Source organism: Xiphophorus maculatus, chromosome 20, assembly GCF_002775205.1.
Source record: "Xiphophorus maculatus strain JP 163 A chromosome 20, X_maculatus-5.0-male, whole genome shotgun sequence".
Lineage (NCBI taxonomy): Eukaryota > Metazoa > Chordata > Actinopteri > Cyprinodontiformes > Poeciliidae > Xiphophorus > Xiphophorus maculatus.
The window spans coordinates 23,735,360-23,759,707 of record NC_036462.1 but is presented as its reverse complement, the minus strand read 5'-3'; the positions used below and the strand labels follow the sequence as shown (position 1 = coordinate 23,759,707).

The window sequence follows — 24,348 nt, the reverse complement described above, 5'->3', positions numbered from 1 at the left end:
CAAAGTTATCACCGTAGTCTGGAAGCACGCTACTAAAATCTGGATTTCTGTGTTTGCTGTGGTCACCAGTTAGGGCTGACCAACCTGCAAATCGGCTATTTTAAGTTTAGTTTATGCTTGAACTTTTAAAAGTTGGTTATTTAAAGGGGACATAAACTGAATACTGTCCTTGATGGTATTTAGACAAGGTGCAGGTCAGATTTTGTCCTGGGAACCAAATAGCCGTGGACCAGATGTGGAGACACACACTCGCACACACAGAGAGAGGAAACTAACCATTGCACCTTCCCATGCTGTCATGTTCCCTTCAAAAGAATCGGATGGCTTTACTAGACCTTGTTAAGATGGGAGGAAGAAACAAGTGTAAGACAAAATCGTTATTTAATGTAGAATAAAGCAAAAAAGAATAGATGGTTCTCTTTGGGATGACCGAAAGGCACAAGCTTCCTGAGCCTATGCTTGTCTCCTATCTGTTCTCACGTCCCAGCCAGAGGATTACTGGAGGAAAAGTTTATCAGCAGAATGATAAAATTAGCATGCACGCCCATCTTTCTATCCCTTCCCTCCTCTGCTTGCTCTCCCTCCATTTCTCATCCCCCCACCCCTCTCTCAATCTTCCCTCTGCCCCATCTCTCTCATATCTTCTGCCTCCCCTTCCATCCCTCCATCAAGCTGCTGTGCAATGAGCCTTTCTTTCTGTCACATTAATTTCATCGTGAAAAAAAAAGGGGGGGGGGAAATGTGAAAATTTCCCCCGACGCCTCCTAATATCGGTGGGGGGAGAGTTAAGAGTTGCATTTGGAGCAATTTTTTTTCCTCTCTCTTTGCTGAGTAGAGTTTTATAATTAACTGACAGCCATCTCACAAGGGCATTGGCTTGTTTCTGTGTTAAATATGGAGATGACAGTTTTATGAGGTAAAATATTCATCAGATGCGGGCGCCTCTTCTGTGTGATTACGGTCTAAATTGTGGTTTTTGATAGGTTACCAGTGTAATGTTTAATTTGGTTCAGCAATTTCACTTTTTACTCCAGAATTCTGGCATTGTCACACTTTTCTGGACTCCTTCCACCTGATTTGCAATTCAGAAAGTCATCTGCATATAGGCAGAAATTTGTCCCCTACAGCAAACAAATCGAAATATGAAAAACAACACACTTTAATATTCAGATCTGCTTTATTTTCTTGTGTCCCCGGCTGGTTCAGTTTCAGTGAAGAGCCAGGGAACAGAGGTTGTTGTTTATTTTTTCTCTTTTTTTTTTTTTTTTGTCACACCAGTTCCATAGAGAGTCATCTCACATAACAGAACGGAAAATTGCTCTTGTGCTAGTTTTGTTTCAAACTGGGACCCATTCTTCTGATTCAGGGTTGTTAGAAACACAAGACGCAACTCTTCTGGGTGCAAAAATCCTCATCAGCATTCAAGGAATCTGCAAACGTCGCGTGTGTAGGCTGGTCCTGATCAGCGGGGGAGAACTAATTTTAAGGACAGGTTAGGATGATGATAGCATTCATGAAAGTGCGCTTTGGAAGGGATTACAGAGGCAAGGTCACTAGTTGGGGAGGAAAAGAGAGCGAGTGAGAGAGAGAAAACAAAAACACCACTCTGGGACAAATTCAGTGACGTATTTCCTTTGATCGACAGTCTTTTCTGCATGTGTATGTCTGTTTGTATGTATGAGCATGCACTTTTGTGTGCGTGTGTTTGCCTCCCCATGTGCAGCGGGCTTGTTTGATGTGGTGGTTCTGGTACATTTCAAAGGCAGGGCTGTGATGAGAATTCTTCAGAACAGCAGCATAAAGGGAGGGGGGGAGGTTATAGCCAGGAGAGGTGGGGTCTAAACGCTGATTGGCATTCATAGCAGAGAGGCTGGAGTGCTGCTAAAAAAGAAATTAGGCTTTAACTAAGCTGCACCATTCAGCTGTTTAACTAAGCTGCTGCACAGTTCAGCTGTTTGAAATTCTGTCTTCTCAGGCCTTCTATTAATAAATGCATAATTGATTAGGGGGAGCATACGTGCCTGAACACTCTTTCTTACCGACACAAACACACACACATATGCTTAGATACCTCCCCATACCATGACACATACAGACGCGCGCCGACACACAACTCCGGTTTTGATTTGTAAACTTCATTTTCATCGTTGTTTTCCCAATTTGAGGATCAACTTGTCTTTTCAAGCTTCTCTTGTTATAGCCAAACTGTGTCCCTGTGTCTCATTGTCTCTCCTGACCCTCCACACCTTCACCAGCTTTTGCTCTGTCATCTCCCTCCAGATAGATTGTAAGCCCTATCATCCTAGGAGACTCATAAATGGATGCCCTCTACTCAAACGCTCATCAAAAACCTTTGAGGTCCCGCTCCCTTTGAGCAACACACCTTTTGGGAACACAAACAAGGTGACACATGTAGACTAGGGGGTCTGTGTTTATGCAGATGTACCCACTTACACAATCGCCTATCCCTTTATTTACTTAATTTGGCGCAATAGAAGTTATCTGCTTGCTATTCTTACAGGTGCTGGAAGGTTGATTTACAAAGACAACAGCATATCAGTCATTTGCTGTTGCTTTGGAAAGTATAACGCATCACCAGACGTCCCTTACTGAGTTATGATGTTCTCATCAAGTTTGGCAGATGTGATGCACCTTTATGTCATTTCAGACATTTTAACAGGAAATAATTGTGTGGGTGTCCCAGTTTATTCCTCACCAGAAATAGCATTTCTATTACATTTAACAAAAATTTTGCAACATCTTTTCTTAAATCTGTTATATAAAATACTGATATATCCAAATATGTTAAATAGCACACAAGCTTTAGTAGACTGTCCTACTTTTTCCAGATGACTATATGTACATTGGCCAGGGCAAAAAAAAAAAAAAAAAGACTCTTGAATGTAGGATTATCCGACTCAGACCAGTTTAGCTGAAGTCTGGTTGATTCTAGTCATTGGTCAAGCAATTTATGCATCTCTTGATCAAATACATCATACTTTCAATAATGCAGGGTTAAATTAAGCCAGACAAGTGAAGGTAAACTGATTTTACCAAGTTCTGTTTTTGTTCCCAATCCCTATTATTCTAGATTGTGCTTCACTGCCCCCCGAAGGCTGGGAGTGTGTCCAGAGACATAATTTGAACTCAGAATTACACATCACCTGCCCTAAGCCTGTGACTATCCAACTCTTGCACAGAAATAGTTTCCTCGCAGGAGCAGCTATTTTGGGATTCTCCACTCCATTACCAAACTGTCTGTGCAACACTGTGGGGAGAGAACTGCTTTTAAAGTGGATAAGAAATGCCCATGTGATTGGCTAGGTGTTATATTTACCAACCCCTAATGCACAGATAATGTATGCTAATGGGCCTGATTTAATCCAAAATCTGTTTGAGAGTAGATTCATGGCACACCTCCACCTGATGTCCAAAAGTAAAAGCACTGCCTTTCCCTCTGCACACTGAGCTTTGAATTAGAATGAACTGTTTTTGTGCGCCGACTCACGGCATGCAGAGAGATGTCATAATAATGATTAAGATAGTGTTAGTAATGCTTATACATTAGAAATAACCATAATTGATGAATAGAAAGCAGCTGGGCTTCTCTTTTGGTTCTTTGTTATGTTTGATCTTTTCATGCAGGAGTTCTTTTCTCTTTAGCTCATTGGTCTATTGAGGAAGCATGATTTCAAGAGCAGAAAAGCTGCCTCCGGCTCAAGAAGTTGGATTACCATGACCTGGATGACTCAGAATCCACACAGACAATTAGTAATAACACTCTTTCAGGGGAATTCAAACTCTTAGCCTGACATCTTCAATTGCTGTTATGCCAAAAATTCTCTAATAAATTAGAAAGGGTAAAAAAATAAATAAAATTAAAATTGTTGCTTTATGAGTCTTACATTTTTTTTGGAACAGTAAACCTCCTTCTTATTGTCACATTAAGATGTTATTAATAATACACATGAAACTTTTATAGTGATTTTAGTCAGTTAGCTCACAGATTGACAATTATTTCTCTTGCAAATCCCCAACTTTAATTCACCTATTTCCTCTTCTCCCCCCCTCCAAACCCTTTTGACCCCAGATGAGCCAGGCCAGTTAAAGATCTACCTTCCCAAGAAGCTTCTCGAGTGTCTACCCAAATGTTCCTCTCTGCCCAAGGAGCGCCATCGCTGGAACACCAACGAGGTGAGAAAGAGACACGCTTGAATGGGAAAATATCCATGGCATGGCAATGAGATGAGCTTACGTTTTTATTTGTGGGTGACTCATCTCTAAATGATGGCTCATTAAGAAGCCAAGAGGAGGTAAACAAACGCAGTGGTGGCTCTTCAGTGTGAGATCCTAAAACTGGAACAGTGGGAGATGAAATAAAGTGGAGAGAAAGATTCCTGTATTATAGAGTTTGGAAATTTTAATCCGAACAGCTGAAGGTTTAAAGCTTCTGAACTTTTGATACAGTCAGAGTCAGACTCTGCTCATACTAGTATTTTGCTAAATTAACATTTTCTGCTGGGTTTGCACCTCCTATTGATCCACATGTGCTCTGTTTTTAGTTGTTTGGAAAAAAAAATAAAAGTGAGATTTTTAAAAACGCTTTCGGTCTGTTCAGACTGACAGATTGTTTGGTTTGGTGTTACTATTTAAATCAGTGAAATGAAAGCCATGGTAGATCTATGAGTTTTCTCCTCTCACTCGTTTATTGTTTGGTGAAGCATCATTACCAATAAATTAATGGATAGCTCCAGCGATCTCATACATTGTCTCAATAATTACATAACAAACTGACCACATTTCAATATATTCATTTAACCTTTTTGACAGTCTATAGTTCACTTCTCTCTATCCTAATTCGGCTAATTTGAAAATTTAAACTGTATTTTCTGTTAAAAGTTCAAGAATTGCAAGAGAAAATGGCATTACCCAGACAGCATCACGGTTAGCGAATATCATGATCCAACTACTGCTAGTCTTTTCAAACCATATTCTTTAAAAGCAACATTTGAGTGGGGACTGCTCACTTTTTTGTTTTTGATACATGAATCATAAAACATGCTGGTCTGTTCTTACTTTAGATGCACTGTGTTCCTAAAACTCTTATCAGGGTGATATGTTGCTAGATCATTGTGTCTCAGGTAGTAGAAATGTTAATATCTATGTTGCTTTTCTTAAGGAATGCTAATCTTGGGCATCAGTGCACAACACAGTATCCGGCTAAGATAAGCAGTGATAGCAAAATGTGCTGTTTGAATTTGAGATTATAAAATGTATATGATAACTTGTCCAGGGAGGAGGAAAAAGTCAGGAGAAATGTTGCAGTAACTCTGTCATCAGGATAGTCTACTGTGGTAAAGTAAAACATACCTCCTGTCATGGTTGTAGATTGAGGTAGCAGGTAGAGGCAGTGAGTAGTTGGTGAACATTTTAATGAAAAAATAATAAAACAAGAACTTACAAACAAGGAGAACACGGGGAGCGAGTGCAGGGAACAGAACAGGAACCAGGTACATTCAGATACAGGAAGAAACCAGCAGTGAGTGAGTGAAACAAAGGCGCTAAAAACAAAGGAGCTTGATTACTGACAAAGATCAGGTGGCTGATTGGCAACAGGGTGCAGGTGAGAGAGGGAACCAGGCAGGCATGCTGAGGGAGAGAGAAAGAGTAATGGCAGAGGAGGACAAGAGGAGGAGGAGCACTAGCACAGGAGCTGGCAAACCATAAATCTAACCTTAACAAAGAATAACTAAACACAAGGAATGAACAATAGATCTAACATAGACAACAAAGAAAAGACTGATCTAAAGAACAAGCAGAAACTAAGGCTGATCACAGATAAACAAGAAAGTTAAAATGCAAACACAGAAAAACCAAAACAACACAAACACCCTCAGGATACGACACCGCCATTAAATAGAAGAAGCTGAAATTCTCCGTTTTCTCCTCCATAACAGTTTGTCTCTTTTTAAATAAAGGATTTAGCTACACAGTTGTGCAAAATTTTAAATCCCATCTACATTTACTTTTTTGACATGTCAAATGGCCCATAAATGTGGAGGGGATGGAAGTCAAAAATATTGTTATATAACCTGTAATTTCACTTGGTCAGACACAAAATGACCTGTGATTGCTGCTGCTAATTATCATGGGTAAAAGATGAACATTTGAACAACATGATGTTTAATAATGTTATCCGTAGACTCCAGCAAATGTTTTGTACTGACAGTAGGTTAAAGAAAGAGCAAATAACTGAAGTAAAACAATGCATTTTCTTACCTTATACTCACAACCAATGTCTGAGGTCACCTGACTGGTCTGGCTGCTGAGGCCCCACAAGAATCCTTTATTGCAGCTGTCACATTAACTGTATTGTGTCCTATTCTTGCAGCTTTGGGTTGTTTCCTCCCCTTGAAGCCAAGACTTTAGTACTTTTATAATCTCTTTATAATGTTTCACACAGCGAGAGTGTTTATGGTTGGTAAGAATAGATCTGCCCTCTTCACTTCTTGACCTTCACAGCCACACTTCCATTCAACATATCCCAGTCAGAAAGATCTATATATTTTTTCTGTTTTCTGATCATATAAACAGGACATGTTCTGTGGTTCATGACAATTGGTCTTCTATACACAGCGGTGTCTTTATTTGTAGCGAGGGCATGGTTCAAAAGTTTATTTATGTCAGAGAAAAAGTTAATTTTGAAAATGCTTATTTGCTTTAAAAAAACAACAGTGGAAAAGCTGATTGTGATTTATTTATCTTTCATCTTTGAAGTTTTTCTGGTGTTAAAATTTGATGAAAAACACTCTTAAAAGGGGATGAAATGCCAGACTGAAGTGGAAGTGGAGATGTTTTGTAACAAATCTAACATAAATAAGGTTATCTGGCTGCAATTAACTAGTTCCAAGGCTTTATGCCCCTTTTTGTATTTGGAAGGACATTTCTACTGCAGTGTAATAGGCTGTCCCCATGAAAAGGAAAGAGGTATGCTTTTTGCATCTGATTTAAAAACATAACTTACTCAGAAATATGCATATGAATTAGGTAATGCCTATGTAACTTAAGGGCATATTTAAGGTTAAGTCAATGTTAACCAAAATCTAGAGCTTTATTTTTCTCAGAAACATATGCATACCACTCATTATTATTAGGCTGTCCTGAGGCAAGGTCAGTATTATAGTAAATGACTGAAGTTCTCCCTCTAGTTGAGTTGTTGAAAGTGCAGTAAGGACAAATTAGCTTGGGACAACTCCTTCATATTGCCCACATCTGACACAGAGCTAAGCTACCAAGGTGTTGAAAGCTTTCAAAGAGTTGCACGTCTCTGCAGACTTAAGCTGCTAGCTTAGGAAAAATGTTTGATGGGTGGAAATGGATGTGAGCATTTATTGTCAACAGCTCCTTGTTTATGCATGGCGCAGCTCTCTGCCGGTGGTTTGCTCCGTACACTGTGATGTGGTCGGCCTCCACTCAGACATTTTCTTCATGTGCCGGTTTTGCACTCCATTACGGATGTGTGTTTGTGTTATTGATTACCAGGTCTGGCATTATTATGCAATGCAAAGCTTATTTGGCCTGTGGTTTTTCTTGCAGGAAAGTCATTACATTTTTCATGCTATCCATCTTAATGAAGGTCATACCAGGAGTTTAGCATGGAGTCTTTTGAACAGAGCGTTCACATGAATAGATAGTGTATGATAGAGAGCATCAAGACCACATTTGGTTCGAGACCTTCACTTGGCAGCATATTTAAGTCCAGTTGCAATAACTGCTTAAGGAAATGAACAACGGTCCTGCTTTGAGCTTTCCTTTAACCCAGCGTCCTCTAGTTCCTCACCAAGTAAACTCTTTCTTCATCTCTCTACCATTCCTCCCCCACCACAAGCTCACAATCACCAGCCACCCCTCTGCCTCTCTCTCTCTCTCTCTCTCTCTCTCTCTCTCTCTCTCTCTATGATGAGGAGATACACACTCAGTTCAGGGGGAGGTTGGGGATCCCTGAGCGAATTCCTTCAAAGCTCTTCTTCCAACCAGGGATAAAGTTTCCTGCATACTTAAACACTCAATTGTGTCTTTTTTTTTCCTCCCTCTCTTTTTTTGGTACTTTTTCAGCGGGAGTTTTATGTATCCATGCTCTATGTGTAGTGCATGTATGAATTTCAGTGCATGCATGCATTTCAGTCTGTGTTATTTTTTTTGTCTATATGGTTTAGTCTTTCTCTTTCTGGGATGTAGAACTATTGATCATAGCACTTCTAACTAAATGTTACCCTTGTTTTGTGTGTTTGTTTATAGTATCAGAGATGTTATTTACCTGCTACAAAAATACTTTATTAAACAGGGATGGAAAGGAAAAAAATCACATATCTTTATTACAGTAGTCTGTATTTTTATTTTATTCCCTCAATAAATTGCGATGGTAGACATACGATGTGGGACGTCCACACCAATCAGCTGTCAGCTGCCAAGTCTGCTGTCACATTTGAAGCTTTCAATTTATTTAAGCTGTGACATCCGCTCAGTGTGTGTGCGTGAGTGTGTTAGTGTCTGTGGGTCTTTATATGTGTGTGTATCTGATTGAATAAGATACAGTTCTGGTGCAGACTCCAGATGATGCTCATGTGTGTTAATGCGACTGCGACAAATGGCGCGTTGAGTATACCAAGTAATTACTCAGTCCACGGAAACCTCCAGGTGTTTGTGTGTCCAGCATGTTTGCTCCTCTGGGTTTTCTAAAGAATTATTGGAATTATAAATCTTGTTTTGAACAGGCTTTTTTTTTTTTCCTAAAGTGGCCTGCAGAAGTAGAAATATTCTTGTTTTGTCTGTAGATCAGGCACAGGCCGTGTGAGCTCTCATACAAAATATCAGAGTATAACGGCATTAACAAACAATTTAAAACAAAATTGTACAAACTGATCTACTGTTTCAATTAAAAGGACATAACTATGATTGATTTCAACTATTTAACATTTATTTATTGATTTTCTCTGACACTTAAAACTAAGCAAAAATATAACATAAAAACCTTCTAGTTTTCAAGTGCTTATTGTGCAGGACATTAGCCCCTAACTCATTTTTGTGATTTTGCTCTTTTTAAACTAACACCACTATAAGAATAAATCATGAATAATAAAACCCTTTGGTTCTGGTTTATTAGTTACACCCAGGTCTTAAATCTCCCTGATCTATAGAATCAGGAAATCTCTGAAACAGAGCATGTCTGACAACATGATGTAGGCTTAAGTATTACAGATTCCCCTTATCACCAAGCATGGTGGTGTTAGTGTGACGGTGTTGAGCTGCGGTGGCAACAAATTATGAGAGTGAACCTCTTGCTGTTAGTTTACTATAAGAGCTAACTTATTGGATTTATGCAGCAAGATAATAATCCGAAAGACACTAGCAGGGCCATTTCTGAATTACTCTTTACAAAAGAAGGTTTTGGGAGTGGCATAATAAAAGTCTGGACTTAATTCTGATTGAGATGATGTCACCTTAAGCAGATCATTTCACATCCTCTGCTGTGGCTAAATTATAACAATTCTGCAATACAGAGTGGATCAAAATCCCCTTACAGTGATATAAATGACTGCTCATGGTCATGTGATGCAAATGATTGATAGCAATTGTTGCCGCCAAGAGTGGCTCCACTAGTTATTGGGGGGCAATGACTTGCATCACTTAGGGCTGAGTTGCTTGGAAAACCTTTTCCCCTTATTAAATAAAATCATCATTTGATAAAACTGTATTTTTATTTACTCAGGTTATCTCTATGTCATCTAAAAAAATATTTCACTATCTTAAACATTAAAGTGTGATATAAAAGAAAAAAACAGAAAAAAATCAGTAGGAGGGAAATTATTCTTTCACATCATGGTGTGTGCGGGGGTGTGTGTGGTGTATGAAGAAAAGAATGTAATATATTAAGAACAATTTGTTTTTAGATGAGAAAGCTAATGATTATGGCAAACTCTGTATGCATGTCTTTGTTGTTATTTTTGTCCTTTTTCTAAATTAAAAAACAGTGTGAATGTGTGTGTGCGCTGCTGTTTTTATGCAAGTGTGTACAATTACATATGGTTCTTTGATATCTGTTTTGTTACACTTGGCTCCCCCTGACACCTTGGTCTCTTATGAGCGCTGAGCTGTGACCCCATAGATTTCTTTTCTTCTTTCTTTTTTCTCCATCCACTTCTTCTCCCCTCTTCCATCCCTTTCCTTTGCTCCTTCCTCTCATTCCTTCACTCTCTCTCTCTCTCTGCCTTTTGTGTATCTACTGATGTGTGAAATTATTCTGGGATGGAGGGATGGATTCCTCCCTGAAGGGCTGAGCGGAGGCGTGAGCCTTTTGTTCAATAATAGATTGGGGGTGTATGTGTATCTGTCCATGGTAATAGACATCGGACAAGTTTTAGATAACAAACCACACTCAGGTGGATACACTGATGATGGAGGCGCTACCTTGAAGGCATCTGGAATTTGTTGTTGCTCTTTTTGTGCAAGCCTTTCAATAAAAAGCAAATCAAACGTCTTTAAATGTTGTACAAATATAAACTTTTTTCCCCGCTTCTCTTGTCACACAAAATGTCTGATTACCCTCGTGGCGTTACTTGACATCCTGATTTCCAGAAGCCAGACACAGATGAATGGGATTTTTCTTTTGGAAAGAATAAATTAAGAAACATGAAAACAGATACTGTGCAAATGTGCATATCATCATGTGGGCTAATGTGCACTTTAAAGGCTTCGACTCCAGAGCGTCTCCCACTATGATGCAAATGATGCAACTCTCAAACGGGTCGACGCACAGACTTCAGTGCATCACACATGCAGGAGACAGACGCCTGTCTCCGCGCCACATGTTGCTCAGATCTACGACGAGAAACAAATGAAGGAGCTGCTGTTATTTTGGCAATAATGAGACATGTAATGATATGCTGTGAAAAATGCGCTGCTCCCTCAGAGCGATTGTTCTTCCCGCGTTAGCTGCTGTACGGCAGGCTTAGTTGATAGTTCACACACGCTCGTGTCTGGCTCTGCTTGCATGGATGACACCAACATGACTGAACGGGGAAGCGGATCAAAAATCATCATATACATTTTGGACCAGCGCAGCTCTTGTCTGTGCATGTGTGTGGAGGGGTCGGTGTTGCCATGGCAACAGATTATGTGCGATATGCACGCATTCTTGGGCTAATAGTATGATCGATGATACATATTTGACACAAACCCCACTCATGATTTTTGCAAGTTAGCTGGAGGCAATATAGGGAGACCTGACAAACCGGTGCACCTGCTTGAGATGCCAATCATGCGTGACAGTGGAGACAAACAATCGGCGAAGGACAAAAGCTCCGCATCACAAGTAAAAATGTCACGAACGCGCTCACAATCACCTCTGTGTGCTGCCGCGTCTTACGGGAGCTGCAATTCCAACACTAAACAAAACTCTTAATTTATTATCGGCGTCAATACTGCTGCTTGTGAGCTATTAAACAGATGGATTAAGCTGAATATGAATACAAAGTAGTCCCATTTTCTGTCTGGAGATACAATCCTTTACAGGAATATTTATAGCACTTCAACTTTCCCACATCTTGTCACATTAAAATCACAAACTCACATGTATTTGATGGAGATTTCAAGTGATAAATCAACACGAAATACTTCCATGCCGTGGAGTAGAAGTAAATGACACTTATTTTATTTTATTTTTTATTTTTACACCAATAATCTGAAAAGTGCGGTGTGCATTTCTGTTCAACCTGCTTGTGTCAAAGGTTTTAGAACCGCCATACATCTTTGGTATATTTCGATCAGCTTTGTATATCTGGAATATGAACTTTTCACTCTTTCTCCAGAACAACAAGATTGGATGGAGAGTATAGGTGCATTATTTTTTTCATTAATTGTAATAGTGCCATTTTATTTGTCTTAATCTAAACCATTCCATCCTAGCTCAGTCTTAAGTTTTTTGCACCAGGTTATCTTTAATCAGCTCTGATTAGCATCACTTTTCTTCCTGAACAAAAGCTTCCCCACAGTATGATCCTACCACCACCTTGTTTCCCAGTTTGCGAGGCCTGATGAGGGTGATGTCTAGTGTTTATTTCTCTATCTCTTGTAAGTCTACAAATAGGCCAAAAAAATGTAGTTTGGTCTCATCTGACCAGAGCACCTTCTTCTACATGTTTGCCCAAGAACTAACATGTTTTTCTTTCAACAATGTTTTTCTTCTTCTCACTCTTATATATAGGACAGATTTATGGAGAGTGCAATAAAACTCCTGTAGATACTCTTTAAGGATAGAAACATTTGTTTGCTTTCCTGAAGTGATAAGAACAAAGTTCTCTCTATCCCAGACATTTCATACTTAAGAAACTCCAGTGTAGTTTTCATGTGAAGTCATCATAAGGCTCTCCCACTGTACTATGTCTCAGCCTCGTAACCATGGCACTGTCAAATTTTTGACCAATCACCACACAAGAAAAAAATGTTTTCCAGAGATTTTGTGTTGCGAGCAAACTGGGAGATCCTAAAAGATGCCATTCCTTCATTGCAGTCGTGGGAGAGAAATGGAAAAAAATGCTGTTCTCTCAGGTATTTCCAGGCCATATTTGAACCTGTCAACAGATTCTCCAACACCTGTTGTGCATCTCTGCTGCTCCTGTAGCCACAGTGGGCTTCTTGGCTGCTTCTAAGGTTAATGCTCGCCTTGTCTTGCTTGTTAGCTTAGGTGAATGGCCATGTTTTGGTTTGTTTGCAGTTGTGCCTTACACTTTCCAGTTTTGCATGATAAATTGAACAGTGCTTTGTTTGATTTCCAAAGTTTGAGTTATTATTTTATGACCTTTTTTTCTGAAGGTAGTGGGATTCAATTGGATTTGGTTGCTGGTATCAGAGTAAAGGGAGTTGATTAGTGATGTTCACTGACTTTCCACATTGTATTGAACAATTTGAAAACAATGTCGGATGTTTCTTTCACCCCGCAGCAGCATTTTATTGGTGATTATAAAATCCCCCCAAAATACATTGATGCTTGTGGTTGTAACGCAACTAAATGTTAAAATGTTTAAGGAGTTTGAGTACTGCTATAATTTTACGAGTGGAAAAATGTCTTGAGAAGAAGTTTTGCGTGAGGGAAGCCGTCACTTACTAAACCGTGTGAAAAAAAAACATTCTAGGAATCGATGAGGAAATCCAGAGTGATGCAGTTAGCATCACTCTGAGGAGGCCTGCAACAACCAGTTGCAGGCGTCTGTGTTTCATTTATACTGTGGTGAAGGGCGCCCTTGATTTATGACTCTGATGTGTGTGAGTTTTCAGCGCCCAGCACACACAAGCTCAGGGCCAGGAGAGGCACACGCTCTGCATTAGGTTAGCCTTGTCACAAGAGGTGAAAAAGCAACAAACTTTTTTGAAACTCTCTGAAAGTTTCCTTTAGAAAAGTCATGGGTGTGCTTCTCAAGCATTTTCTACATAACATGATGGTAAAAGGTTTAGTTTATCTGTTTCCTGTGCATGCAGGGGTGTGTGTGTGTGTGTGTGTGTGTGTGTGTGTGTGTGTGTGTGTGTGTGTGTGTGTGTGTGTGTGTGTGTGTGTGTGTGTGTGTGTGTGTGTGTGTGTGTGTGTATCCCAGAGCCTGCCTTTGGCTGTAACCTCTTCAGCTGACATTGAGCTCTGTGCTGTTGCCATTTACCAGAGTAAAGCATGGTTTAATGAGGGGGCAAAGAAGCTGGTGCACACATTCGCACGCAGATACATGCCGCAGTTCATGAGTGCACACACGGTACCAGAGGGGTGTTTCACAGCTCTGTGTGTTTGATTCCTATTCTTTTATTTTTAATCTTTCCTCTGCATTTTGGGGTGAGAAATATTTCATGTTTGGAGAACGCCGCGTTATAATCACTAATTAGTCCTCCAGGCTCTTTCTCTGCATCTTTTATTCTCCTCTTTGTCTTTCTCTCCATCTCTTTGAGGGAAGCATAGCCCAGTTAGCACCCAGCATCTTTTAGTGTCTGCTGTGGCTTAAATATTCAACCCAAATTCCAAACAGACACTTTTTCTCACCATCCAGCCACAAGGAACCAAATTATTTCAAATAATGTTAACCAAGAGTTAATATAGTCTCATCTTGAGTCTTATTTTAAGCAAGATTTTGCACGGAAACTTGAGCATATGCCAAGATTTCAGCAAGTTTCAACCATCAGTTCAGGTTCACAAGCAGGTGGGATTAAGCAGGTTTTGCAGGTCTAGTCTCTGAAAGCCAGGTGTCTGAGGAAGGACTTAACGTGGACTCTTTCCTCCTTCCCCTTTTCCTTTTCCTCTATATTCTTCCTACCCAACTGGAAGCACCACATCCTCCTCCTGCTCTATTTTCTCCCACTATTTATCTTGCCCACTATAATTTGACACAAAATATTGTTAACTGGAGACACAGAAATATATTAAACAGTGAAAATGTGTTACTGAGAGTGCGCGGGGGTGTTGCGTAAGTGCCTGAGCTCCATTCTGTATGCTTGTGTGTATGTGTGTGATTGTCTTTTCATTTGCCGTTGGATTCGGAGCCCGACTGGAAAAAGAAGCTAACGGCCGGCGAAGTCCGATGTAATAAGGAGCCAGTGTGTTCTGTGGAAACAATACTTTTTGTTTCCCTAAATGTCCCCGCATAGAACCTCTGTAATATCTGTGACTTGTGCGAATTAGATTTAATTCATTTGGGACAGATAAAGCATTAAAATGTGTGTGTGAGAGAAAATCCTTGTTCTTCTATTTTGAGAACTTGCTCTCAGTGTGTAGAGCTTTGTCCTGATACCAGCACAGCTCTTTCTCACTTTGATAACTTTTTGCTTTACCATTTCTTCAGAAGTTAAATATACAGAATCTTAAAGTGCCGCGAGGCAATTTGTATGCATTTACATTCCCATAAAAATGCAAGTTTTAAACAAAACATCACACTGCAAATCAAGCACGACTTAGGCTGAAAACCTTAGTTTTTGACGAGGTTTTTCTTAAGCGTTTTTCTTTTTCCTTTTTTTTCTGACTCAGTAATAACTGGAGCAGAGGGACTTGTAAGTAATATGCCTAGTTCAGGATTTCTGAGGCTGCTACATATTTCATGCTCGTGTTTTTGAAGGTTGGTTCCAGTCGAACATAATTTTGGGTTTGATAGAAATAATGCTGCATTCAAATGGATGCGATGCATAAAATGGAAATGAATGCAATACAAAAAAACTACAACCCTGATGCCTACTTTTTTACTCATTTGCTCACTCTGAGGCAGTCTCAGTGTGCGCTACTATTCATAGATGGTTTAATGTAATTGTAAATGACAAGTTTGCACTGAGTATATCTGTGTGACATCCACATAAGCCATTTAAAAGTTTTATGCAGACATTTTGCACCACTTCCTCACTGGCTATGGAGAATGTGCTGTGCCTCGTGTAGGTGTTCACATCATTTAAACCTTTTCAGATTTTGTTGTGTTACAACCAACAGCGTGAAGGCATATTATTGTGTTTTATGAGGTAGACCAATATGATAAAACGTTAAATAAAACTATACAGTACTCTTCAAAGGGTTTACAAATGAAAATCTAAAAAGCCTTGTGTGCATTTCTATTCAACCCTCTTTACTCTGATGCCCCTAAATAAAACCCAGAACTTAACCTCGTGGTGACTGACAGGAATATTACCGGTGCAATCAACTGCCTTCAAAAGTCACTTGATTAGTCAGTAAAATCATCTTGAAGGCCAAGGAAGACACCATAAAGGTCAGGCTTAATTCAGTCTGACCAAACCATGTGGCTCCAGCTAAAGTCTCGATTAGAGTTATGCAGACTCCACATGTTTACTTTTGGAGTGGTAGGACAGAAAGGTCTTTTTCTGACATCACTCCCAAACATGTTGCAATGGAGACTTTGTGTCCCCAAGAGTTTTTCAGCAGTGAGCTCCATCGAACATGCAAGGTGACACAGTTAATTTCGGTGTTGTTCCTCTCAGTTGCTGTTGTTTTAATTGTTCAATTATATTCTGATTTAGTTATTTAGTTGTTTTCTTGTACCAGTCTTACTTATTTATAGAGATAAATACATGTCCAGCTGACTTGAATGCCGCGTTTTCTTGTCTTTCCTTTTTTGAAGGGCGGCTTAAAGAAACGGGGCTCTGTGTCATTTCACACTGCACCTTTAAATGAAACTACTGAATGAGCAAACACATGACCAGTGGTAATAATTCAAAGCCATCACCACAGGAATTTAGCTTTTTTGTTGCATGTTTTTTTTTTTGTTTTGTTTTTTTGCGCAGATATAAATAGCATCTATCATGCTCTGAATGTTTCATTTAAGATGCTTACCAAATGGAGCTAAAGCCTTTAAGTGCTCTTTGGTGAGTTAGAATTTATGAGACCAATAGAATCAGATACACAATATCTCACATTAATAAAACTTACAATCTGACCTCAAAGTAGCTTTACACAACTGAAATAAAAACATGTTCTCAGACGAGATTTGAGAGCTCAAATAAAATGTTTGTGTTTTTATGTTTTTCTTAACAGGAGGTGTAAATCTAGTAAATATTGCGAATCGTATTCTAAAGGAAAAGCTGCAAAAAAATCCACAAGTGTGCACTCATCTCTAGCAACTCAAATATCTGCACAAATTGTGTATTTTAATCATAAATTTGTTTGTTTTGTTTTTTTTCAGCTGTGAAAAACGTTTAGGCTGCAGATTGGAAGTTGCACATAGATTTGGTATTTTGCTGGAACCAATCTTTTTATTTTTTAGAAACAGCTTGGTGGAACAGGCAAATAAATAAATTTTTACATTATGAAATGAACAGATTACAGTTGACATCTCTTGAACATTTCCACATTTTACCATATTTCAACCACAAAATGTATGTCATTGAGATTTTATGTGATATACCATCACAAGTCGTGAAGCGTAAGGGCAAATTGTTACTAACCTGTATTTACCAATTCCTTCAAACAGGGTGATGCAATCAGGGACTGAGCAGGGACTTATAATTATTGTACCACTTTCATAAAGTGAGGAGGACGGTTAGGGAGCTCACTGTTAATGAACTACAGTAAAGAATGGCACCTTGGTGTCAACGTCTCTATAGCAACCATTAGACACAAGTTTAGGAGTGATGACAGAAAAAACTTTCTCTGTCCCACTATCACAACCATAAACAGGTGGAGACACACATTGAGCTTTTCAGCAATGAACACTTCAAGAGGGTTTTGCACAAGATGAAGGATACATATGTGGAAAAGCAGCTCATGTCCACAGTTATGCATGAGAGATGGTCTGTGATTCTGTAGGTTTCTCTTCCAAAGTCCCTGGGGTCTTTGTTAGTGTGCAATGCATCATGGGCTGGAAATAAAACTATGCTTCAGCCTTGTGAAAAGAAAAAAAAGTGCTGTTCTTTCAGCACTTACACAGCCATACCAGCAGTGGTGCTAATATTTACAGCGCTGGAGATGCGAGCTAAAATATTTATTTCACATTGTAGGTTTTATTTTTTTTCTCAATGAAGAAACTGACTAAAATGAAAAGTTAGATTTTTGTAAATATTTCAGTGTGAGCCTATGCTACAGTAATGGTTGTATTTATGAAGCTTCTTACACATTTATGTTAAGGGCCCCTAGTCATGGAGGGCGCTCTGCAATATAAAGGTGCTCATATGTTTTCATTGGCATTTCAAAACAATGTTTGTGAATGTAATTTGGTAACTTTACATAAGAAAATGATTTTAGACAAGAGCTTTTATTTAAGTTTATCGTACTGTTTTCTGCTATAAGGAACGAGGGATGCATTTCTTCGTCACAGTCAAGCACAGATGCAGATGAGCTTTTCCAACTGAACTAATTACCTCAGCATGGCTCCATTTTCATGCAATAATCACACTGTGATGAATATCAAATGTGATGGCGTGCTTGAAGCCTTAGCAAACATCATTTTTACCATTGGCAGGTATAACGTGAGTGCAGGGATAAATTAGAAGCCTGTAAACATCCCATCCCCAACAATTCAGAGATATGTGAGCCTCCTGATGCTGTGCAGTGCATTTTCCACAAATATTGTTCTGGAAATGTACACATTGACAAGATGCAGGGCAGGGCATATATATTATATATAGGTTTACTGGTAAAGATGCTGTTTTATTTATGTGTCTTAAGAAAACTGAGCATTTCCATTCAGGAGCCTACAACACAGGTCTTTTTTATTTTTTCCTCTTTTCAAACTGCACTGAGGATAAAGGATCATGCATTCCTCGTCCCCCCCCTCCCCAACCATCTCTATCTTCTGCTTCTTTCTCCCGCTCCCCTTTCCTTCTCGCCTGATGCATGGATTGTCTACTCTCATATGGAGTGTGTTTGTAAAAGTCATGCTAATCAAATTTCCTCGATTCCCGGGGATTAAACAAGGTGGCGTTTGTGTGCCTGTGTCTGTGTGAAAGTGTTCTGTCTTCCTGCACATACAATATTAGCTGTGTGCATAGTTGTGTATTGTAATGCAGCTGCGTCATTAGTCTTAGACCAGCTCAGCTGTAATATATCATCCATCATCTAAAGACTCAGAGGAGGAAACTATATATGGGATATTGATGCTGCATTTGCATACCAGGAGAGTATACGGTTGTTTAACTGTGTCTGTGTACAGTCTGAAGCGGTGGGACGGGGAACTATTAAAACTTAAATGAAGTATGTCTCTGTTTTTCAACCAGTGCCTTTACAAAGTGTCAGAAACTGATAGTAGTCACCTTTAAAGATGCTTAGTCTTTGTCTCTCATAGTTCATGCTATCATTGAAGACTCTGTCCTAATGATTTTGAAAGACTTGGAGCAAAATCACAGTTAGGCTATTAATCTGTGGAAGTGTTTGCTCACAGTTTGAGCAAACAGTAAAACATGGCAACAATAGGATTTCCCAGTCCTAAAACAAGTATTAATTACTGTTAAGCCAAACAATTACATCTTGTTGGCAGCATTTATCTTCTGGCGCTATGTTTGTCTGAACTTTGCCAGGTTGCAATGTCTGCAGTGCCTTGAAAAAAAGTATTTCCACGCTTTGTCACATTACAGCCACAAACTTCATGATGTTTTCTATCTGTATTGGCATTTGCTACATCAACAAAACATAGTTCATAATTTTGAAGTGGTGTAGAAAGGATTTATTGCATTCTAAATAATTTACTCTCAAAAAAAGGTGTGGCGTCCATTTGGATTTAGACCTCCTGCTTCAACTTTTTGTAGAACTACTTTTCGATAGGTTGTGCTCCAGCTTTGCACATCTAAAGAGAAAATACTTCCCCAACTCCTCTTTGAAAATATTCAAAGCTCAAACAAAAAGTCAGGTTACTGGGAAAGGCATGTGTGAACACCCACCTTCAAGTCCTCCCACAGATTCTCAGTTTGATTTTGCTCCAGACTTTGACTGGACCTTTTTCTAACACACAGTCAGGCTTTGATCTAAGCCAGGGGTTGGCCACTTTTACTGCTTTTTTACAATCCAAAGCCATTTTTGCCCTCTACCCAGCTAATTAAAGTTAATTATGGCACTAATATTGTATGGCAACTTATGATTTTTTGTAAAATATTTGTTGTAATGTTTAAAGAACTACCATTGTATTTTTTTATTTTTTATTTTTTTTTACATTAAAATAAATAAAACAAGCTAACTTTTGCTAATAACAGAGTTGATACTTATTATTTTATGGGATGTTTATATTTGTGGAAAATTAAGTTAATAAAAATGCACATATTTTCCAAACTAATAACAAGAACAATAGATTTAAAAACATAATAATACTGACACTTTTAGTGTTAGTTGTAGAATTTCAATATAGTTATTCCATAAATTGCTAAGACCTTCATTTGTTATACATGTTTTAAAAAAACACTTGTTAGTTCTTTATTATTTTTTGCCAAAGCCATCAGCTTTCAGAGCTACTGGCAATAGACCCATGACTGAAACCATTTAAACTCAGGCTGTATTTGGTCCTTTGTCCTGCTGGACTGTGAATCTCCACCCCAGTACAGTTGGTACATGACATGTTTAAGGCTTCAGATATTGTTTAATAAAATAACACTTCTATATCCCTAACAAAATGGGATAAAATTCAAAAGATATGAACACTTTGTGAAGCACAACAGCATTATTTTCTCTTTTTCAGCGAGGCTCTAAGTTACTGCCGCTTCTCACCTGCATATGTCACTGCATGTTGAACAGAAAAGTCACAGTCAATTACAGTTTTTGTGAGGTGGAAAGTTACCACAACAGCCCAAAAGGCAATGACTGATGTCTGTCTCCTTTTCGATCTATAAAGCCACATTAAATTAGCAATTATTAAACAGCTCTATTAGTGCTGCATGCAGTTAATGGATGGAAAACAACCAGACTAAAGCAAAGAAAGCATCCTCCATAAGCAACCTGATACACACATGCCTGGTGTCTGGTCTAAAGAGTGAAAATGTTTCTCATCCTCTCTTGTTTTTTTTTTATTTATATACATGCATGATACATTATATAGAGGTTAAAATGAAAGCTAGCACCCACAGCATGAGTCACAGTGCTTAAAGGGAAGGTGATGACAGAGGGCTCTTCCATGCACAGTGAATTATCACTGCAAACATTATGTGAAGAAGATACCACACACTTACAAACAATTAAAGACAAGCACATTTTTAACCAAAATGGTCTCTTGCAGAGCATGCTATATATAGTTAGCCATGGATGAGTGCAGCCTGTTTTTAATGCACTGCTTCCAGGCAAATTTAAGGATGCTTGAATTGAGAATGAAACAAACACACAAGAAATTCCAGGCATTAGCTAATTTCTGCTGCCTCCAAAAGCTTGGTTTTGTTTTTTTCATTTATGTGAGCGACAAAATGAATAAATGTCGGTCTGGGATTTAAAAAAAATCTATTTAGTAAGATGAAAATATTTTCATTTTAAGTGAATTGTAGTCACAGTGAAATTAAATTCTGTGGGCAAGAGGTTAAATTAAATTCTTCATCTTAGTCCTGCTGCTTGTGGCATTGTTTAATTGTCAGTAATCGTTGGCAAGTGGCCAAGTAAAAGCACATCCATTTCCAAGCTTTAGGGGGGAAAAAGGAAGGAAAAAACTGTTTGGGTTATTGTTGCAAATTCACTGCTGAACTCCTTGAAGCACAAGCTGGCAATCATCAGAGTGGAGAATGTATTTTATTAAACCATGTGAGAAGGGTATATCACATTTTTGCAATACCCTGAAAGAGTGAGCGCAGGTCTAGCACCCAGGGCTCCGTTCCAGGCAGAGACAAATCAAAAACCACACAACAGTGGAAGAAGCCTGTCACAGGGGCAGGGTTGATTTAATGCTAACGCTTGCCTAAGATTGTTTTACCTCTACTTACCCACCTCCTGTTTTAAAGGCCCCAGGTCTGTTGTCTGTGTTAAATCGGAGATTGTATACGATTTGTACATCTGTAATTTGGTGCTTGTCTTTGGCAGTTTCTGTTTTTAGGTTTGAGATGGGTTAAATATTCATGACTTCAGCATGGGTGGCTCCAAGTTTTTTTCATAAACAACAAACAAATGACATGAAATCTTTACTTGGCACAAGCAAACAGAATTCTGAATTGATTTTCTTTTTTTATAAAGAGACAGGAGTCCACACAATCTTCTGGAGTTAACTAGATTTGTTTGTTTCTACTGAAATGGAGCTATTGTGAGACATTTGTAGACAGAGCACACATACTGAACAGCATTTCTCAACTGCCTGCTTCTGCTGTCTACATATTGAACAGATCCGTCCTCTCACCAAGAGGAAAGGTGATCTGCAGGACCATAGTATTTAGAAAGCTAGAAAATTCCTGAAGAAATTTAACCGGGGCCTGCCAAAGTGTGTCCGTCAGTTTGGACCCAGCGTTCTGATGCTAAAAATTCGCATCAATGCTAAAGAAAGCTGCAATGTAATCAATAGCATGTGGATAATCACAAGAATGTTGACTAACATGGACTTGCACCATTCAGTATGTTAAAATAAGTGCATCAGCTAAAATTAGCCAAAATGCTAATGTTAGCATGATTGCTGTGAGTAGCATGTGGGATATCACTAGCATGTTGTCTTACACTCACATTCAGTATCCTAAACATGGCTAATAAGTAAGAAAAATAGCTCCAAGCTTATTTTAGGGAAAAGGCTAATGCTAATGAGCTAACGAGAGGCAGAATTATATCTGTTTGAAGCAGTCACTTTTTCAGAAAAAAGCAGTCCAAACAACTCCTTCCTGTTCAGGAACCGTAAGGCGGATCCAAAGACCACTTGAAGCATATGAGAGGGCTATTTCTCGTCTCTGGTAGTATTCATATCTGTAGCTCTCTCTGCACTAACCTGAGAGAAAAAGAGGACAAAGGCCTGAGAGTAATATTCAGGCTTTTATTTTGAAATTTTCTGTAAGCTTTATTTTAAAGGGCTACACAAATGTTATGAGTAACAGTGTTTGGGTTAAATCAGTTACATACAGTCCATAGCAGCATGTAGTTCTAAATGCCAGCTCAGTCCTCCTCTGTTTTAACTGAGTCTTCCGCCATAGATAGAACTACAGTGAATTGGTGAAAGTGGTGAAAGACTGAGGCAAAATGTGGAACATATAGGTGATGATGAAAGTAGTTTTTTTTTGTGAATTTGGATGTTTCACAAAATATTAGTCATTCTTGCTACTTGTTTTCACCTCCTGTCATGCATTCTGTCCTTCCATTATTCCTTCTGTTCTTTTCACTTTACTCCCTTCTTTCTTTCCTTCTTTCCTTCTTTCTTTCCTTCCCATGTGTTTCCTCTCTACCTCGCTTGTGTCTTTACCTTCTTCATTCTTACTTTTTTCCTTTTTTATCTATATTTCTTTAGTTCTTACCTCCATCCTTTTTTGTATCAATCATTCCTTTTGCCTTTGTGTCTTCCTATGCATCCATCCTTTATTTTGTATTCTGTGTGTTCTTACTATCTCCCTTTCTTTTGTCCTGTCCTGCTTTCTAAGTTTGGTGTATCCTCCCTCACATAATTTGATTTCCTTGCTTCCTTTCTTGCTTCCTTCCTTCCTTCCTTGTGTCAAACCTCTGATTCCTCCTTGTGTTCTTCCTTCTTTCCTTCCCTCTCTCTGTCTGTCACTCTTTAGGACATTCCTCCCTTCCTTCCTTGTGTCCTTCCCTATTTCCTAGCTTTTCCATGCACCAAATCTAAAACATGACCACTGAAGAAGCATTTTTGTAGTTTAAAATTAGCCAAAAGAAGTGAAAACCCTGGAAATGTGAGTCCTGAAAAGCATGGGGTTTTACATTTAAAACTATGCAGGAACACTGACTCCCATTCTTAGGTGACTGAGGAGGAGACAAACCTAAAGATCGCCACAGAGACCCATCTTTCAAATTTATTCATTAAACTCCCAAATGCTCCCCTTAACGAATGTAATTAGAATATGGTAATGAGAGAGGGCTGAACCGGGGAGTGTTATAATACACTTAGCCGCACAGAGGCAGAGGAAACAGAGCAAAGGAGTTAGAGCAAAGAGAAATGGAGAGGCTGACTGACAGGGTGCCAATTTATGTCTCGTTGTAAACAAGTATTTATGCCAATGAGAGGTGGCACACACTTTCTTTCACTCCCCCCTCTCTGTCTCGTATCTGTGGCTCGCCGTCTCTCCTTAGCATGCAAACCTCCTCAATCACAAAAACATCAACAATCGCAGAGCAGAGATGAGTCTCGGAGGGTGGAATGACTCACGGTGAGCTGAGGCGGGGGTTAACGCAACCACTGGAGACTCCTTCACTGAGACACCTTCCCCTCACCACCTTACCTCTTTCTCCCACCTCCCGCCGGCAGAAACTCACATTCTTCAAAACAAACCTGAACGTGTGTGTGGCACACACCTTCTTCCAGTTAACTTTGCTGGAGTTTTTGAGGACTCTGACAGGTTTCATCCATTACGCCCTAGCGCAGCGGGGGATCCCAGCATTGTGTTTGACACCACACACCTGTTGGCGTCTTTGATGTGCCCCCCGCCCGTCTCCTCCCCACCAAGAGAGAGGAGGGGGGGCCGTCTCCTGAAATGCAAATCCGAGTCAAGAGGAAGAAGAGGACAGGTACAGGCGCGCAAGAAAAGGAAGTCTTTAGAAAAATGCGATTGATGTTTCCCCCTGGTGAATTGAGGCCAGCGCTTCCTTGCTCTCAAGTCTCCACTGAAAGAGTTTGTGCTACTTTCCGTGCACTTTGAGGGTGTATCTTTGTGTTGCCACCTTCACCGCGTTGACCTGTGTAAATTAGCAGATGAGAGGCGCGAAAAAGGGGGAGGGAAGGG

The 24,348-nt window shown here is 39.3% G+C and overlaps 1 protein-coding gene across 4 annotated transcripts in view; it reads left to right on the top strand.

Moving 5' to 3' along the window:
- Positions 1-24,348, top strand: part of LOC102216825 (calmodulin-binding transcription activator 1) — a 78,432-nt gene that overhangs the window by 7,726 nt on the left and 46,358 nt on the right. For all 4 annotated transcript variants that reach the window (XM_023324957.1, XM_023324956.1, XM_023324959.1 and 1 more), the window contains exon 3: positions 4,091-4,194. In XM_023324957.1, the coding sequence (XP_023180725.1) occupies positions 4,091-4,194 (104 nt within the window). The remainder of the gene's footprint in view (positions 1-4,090; positions 4,195-24,348) is intronic.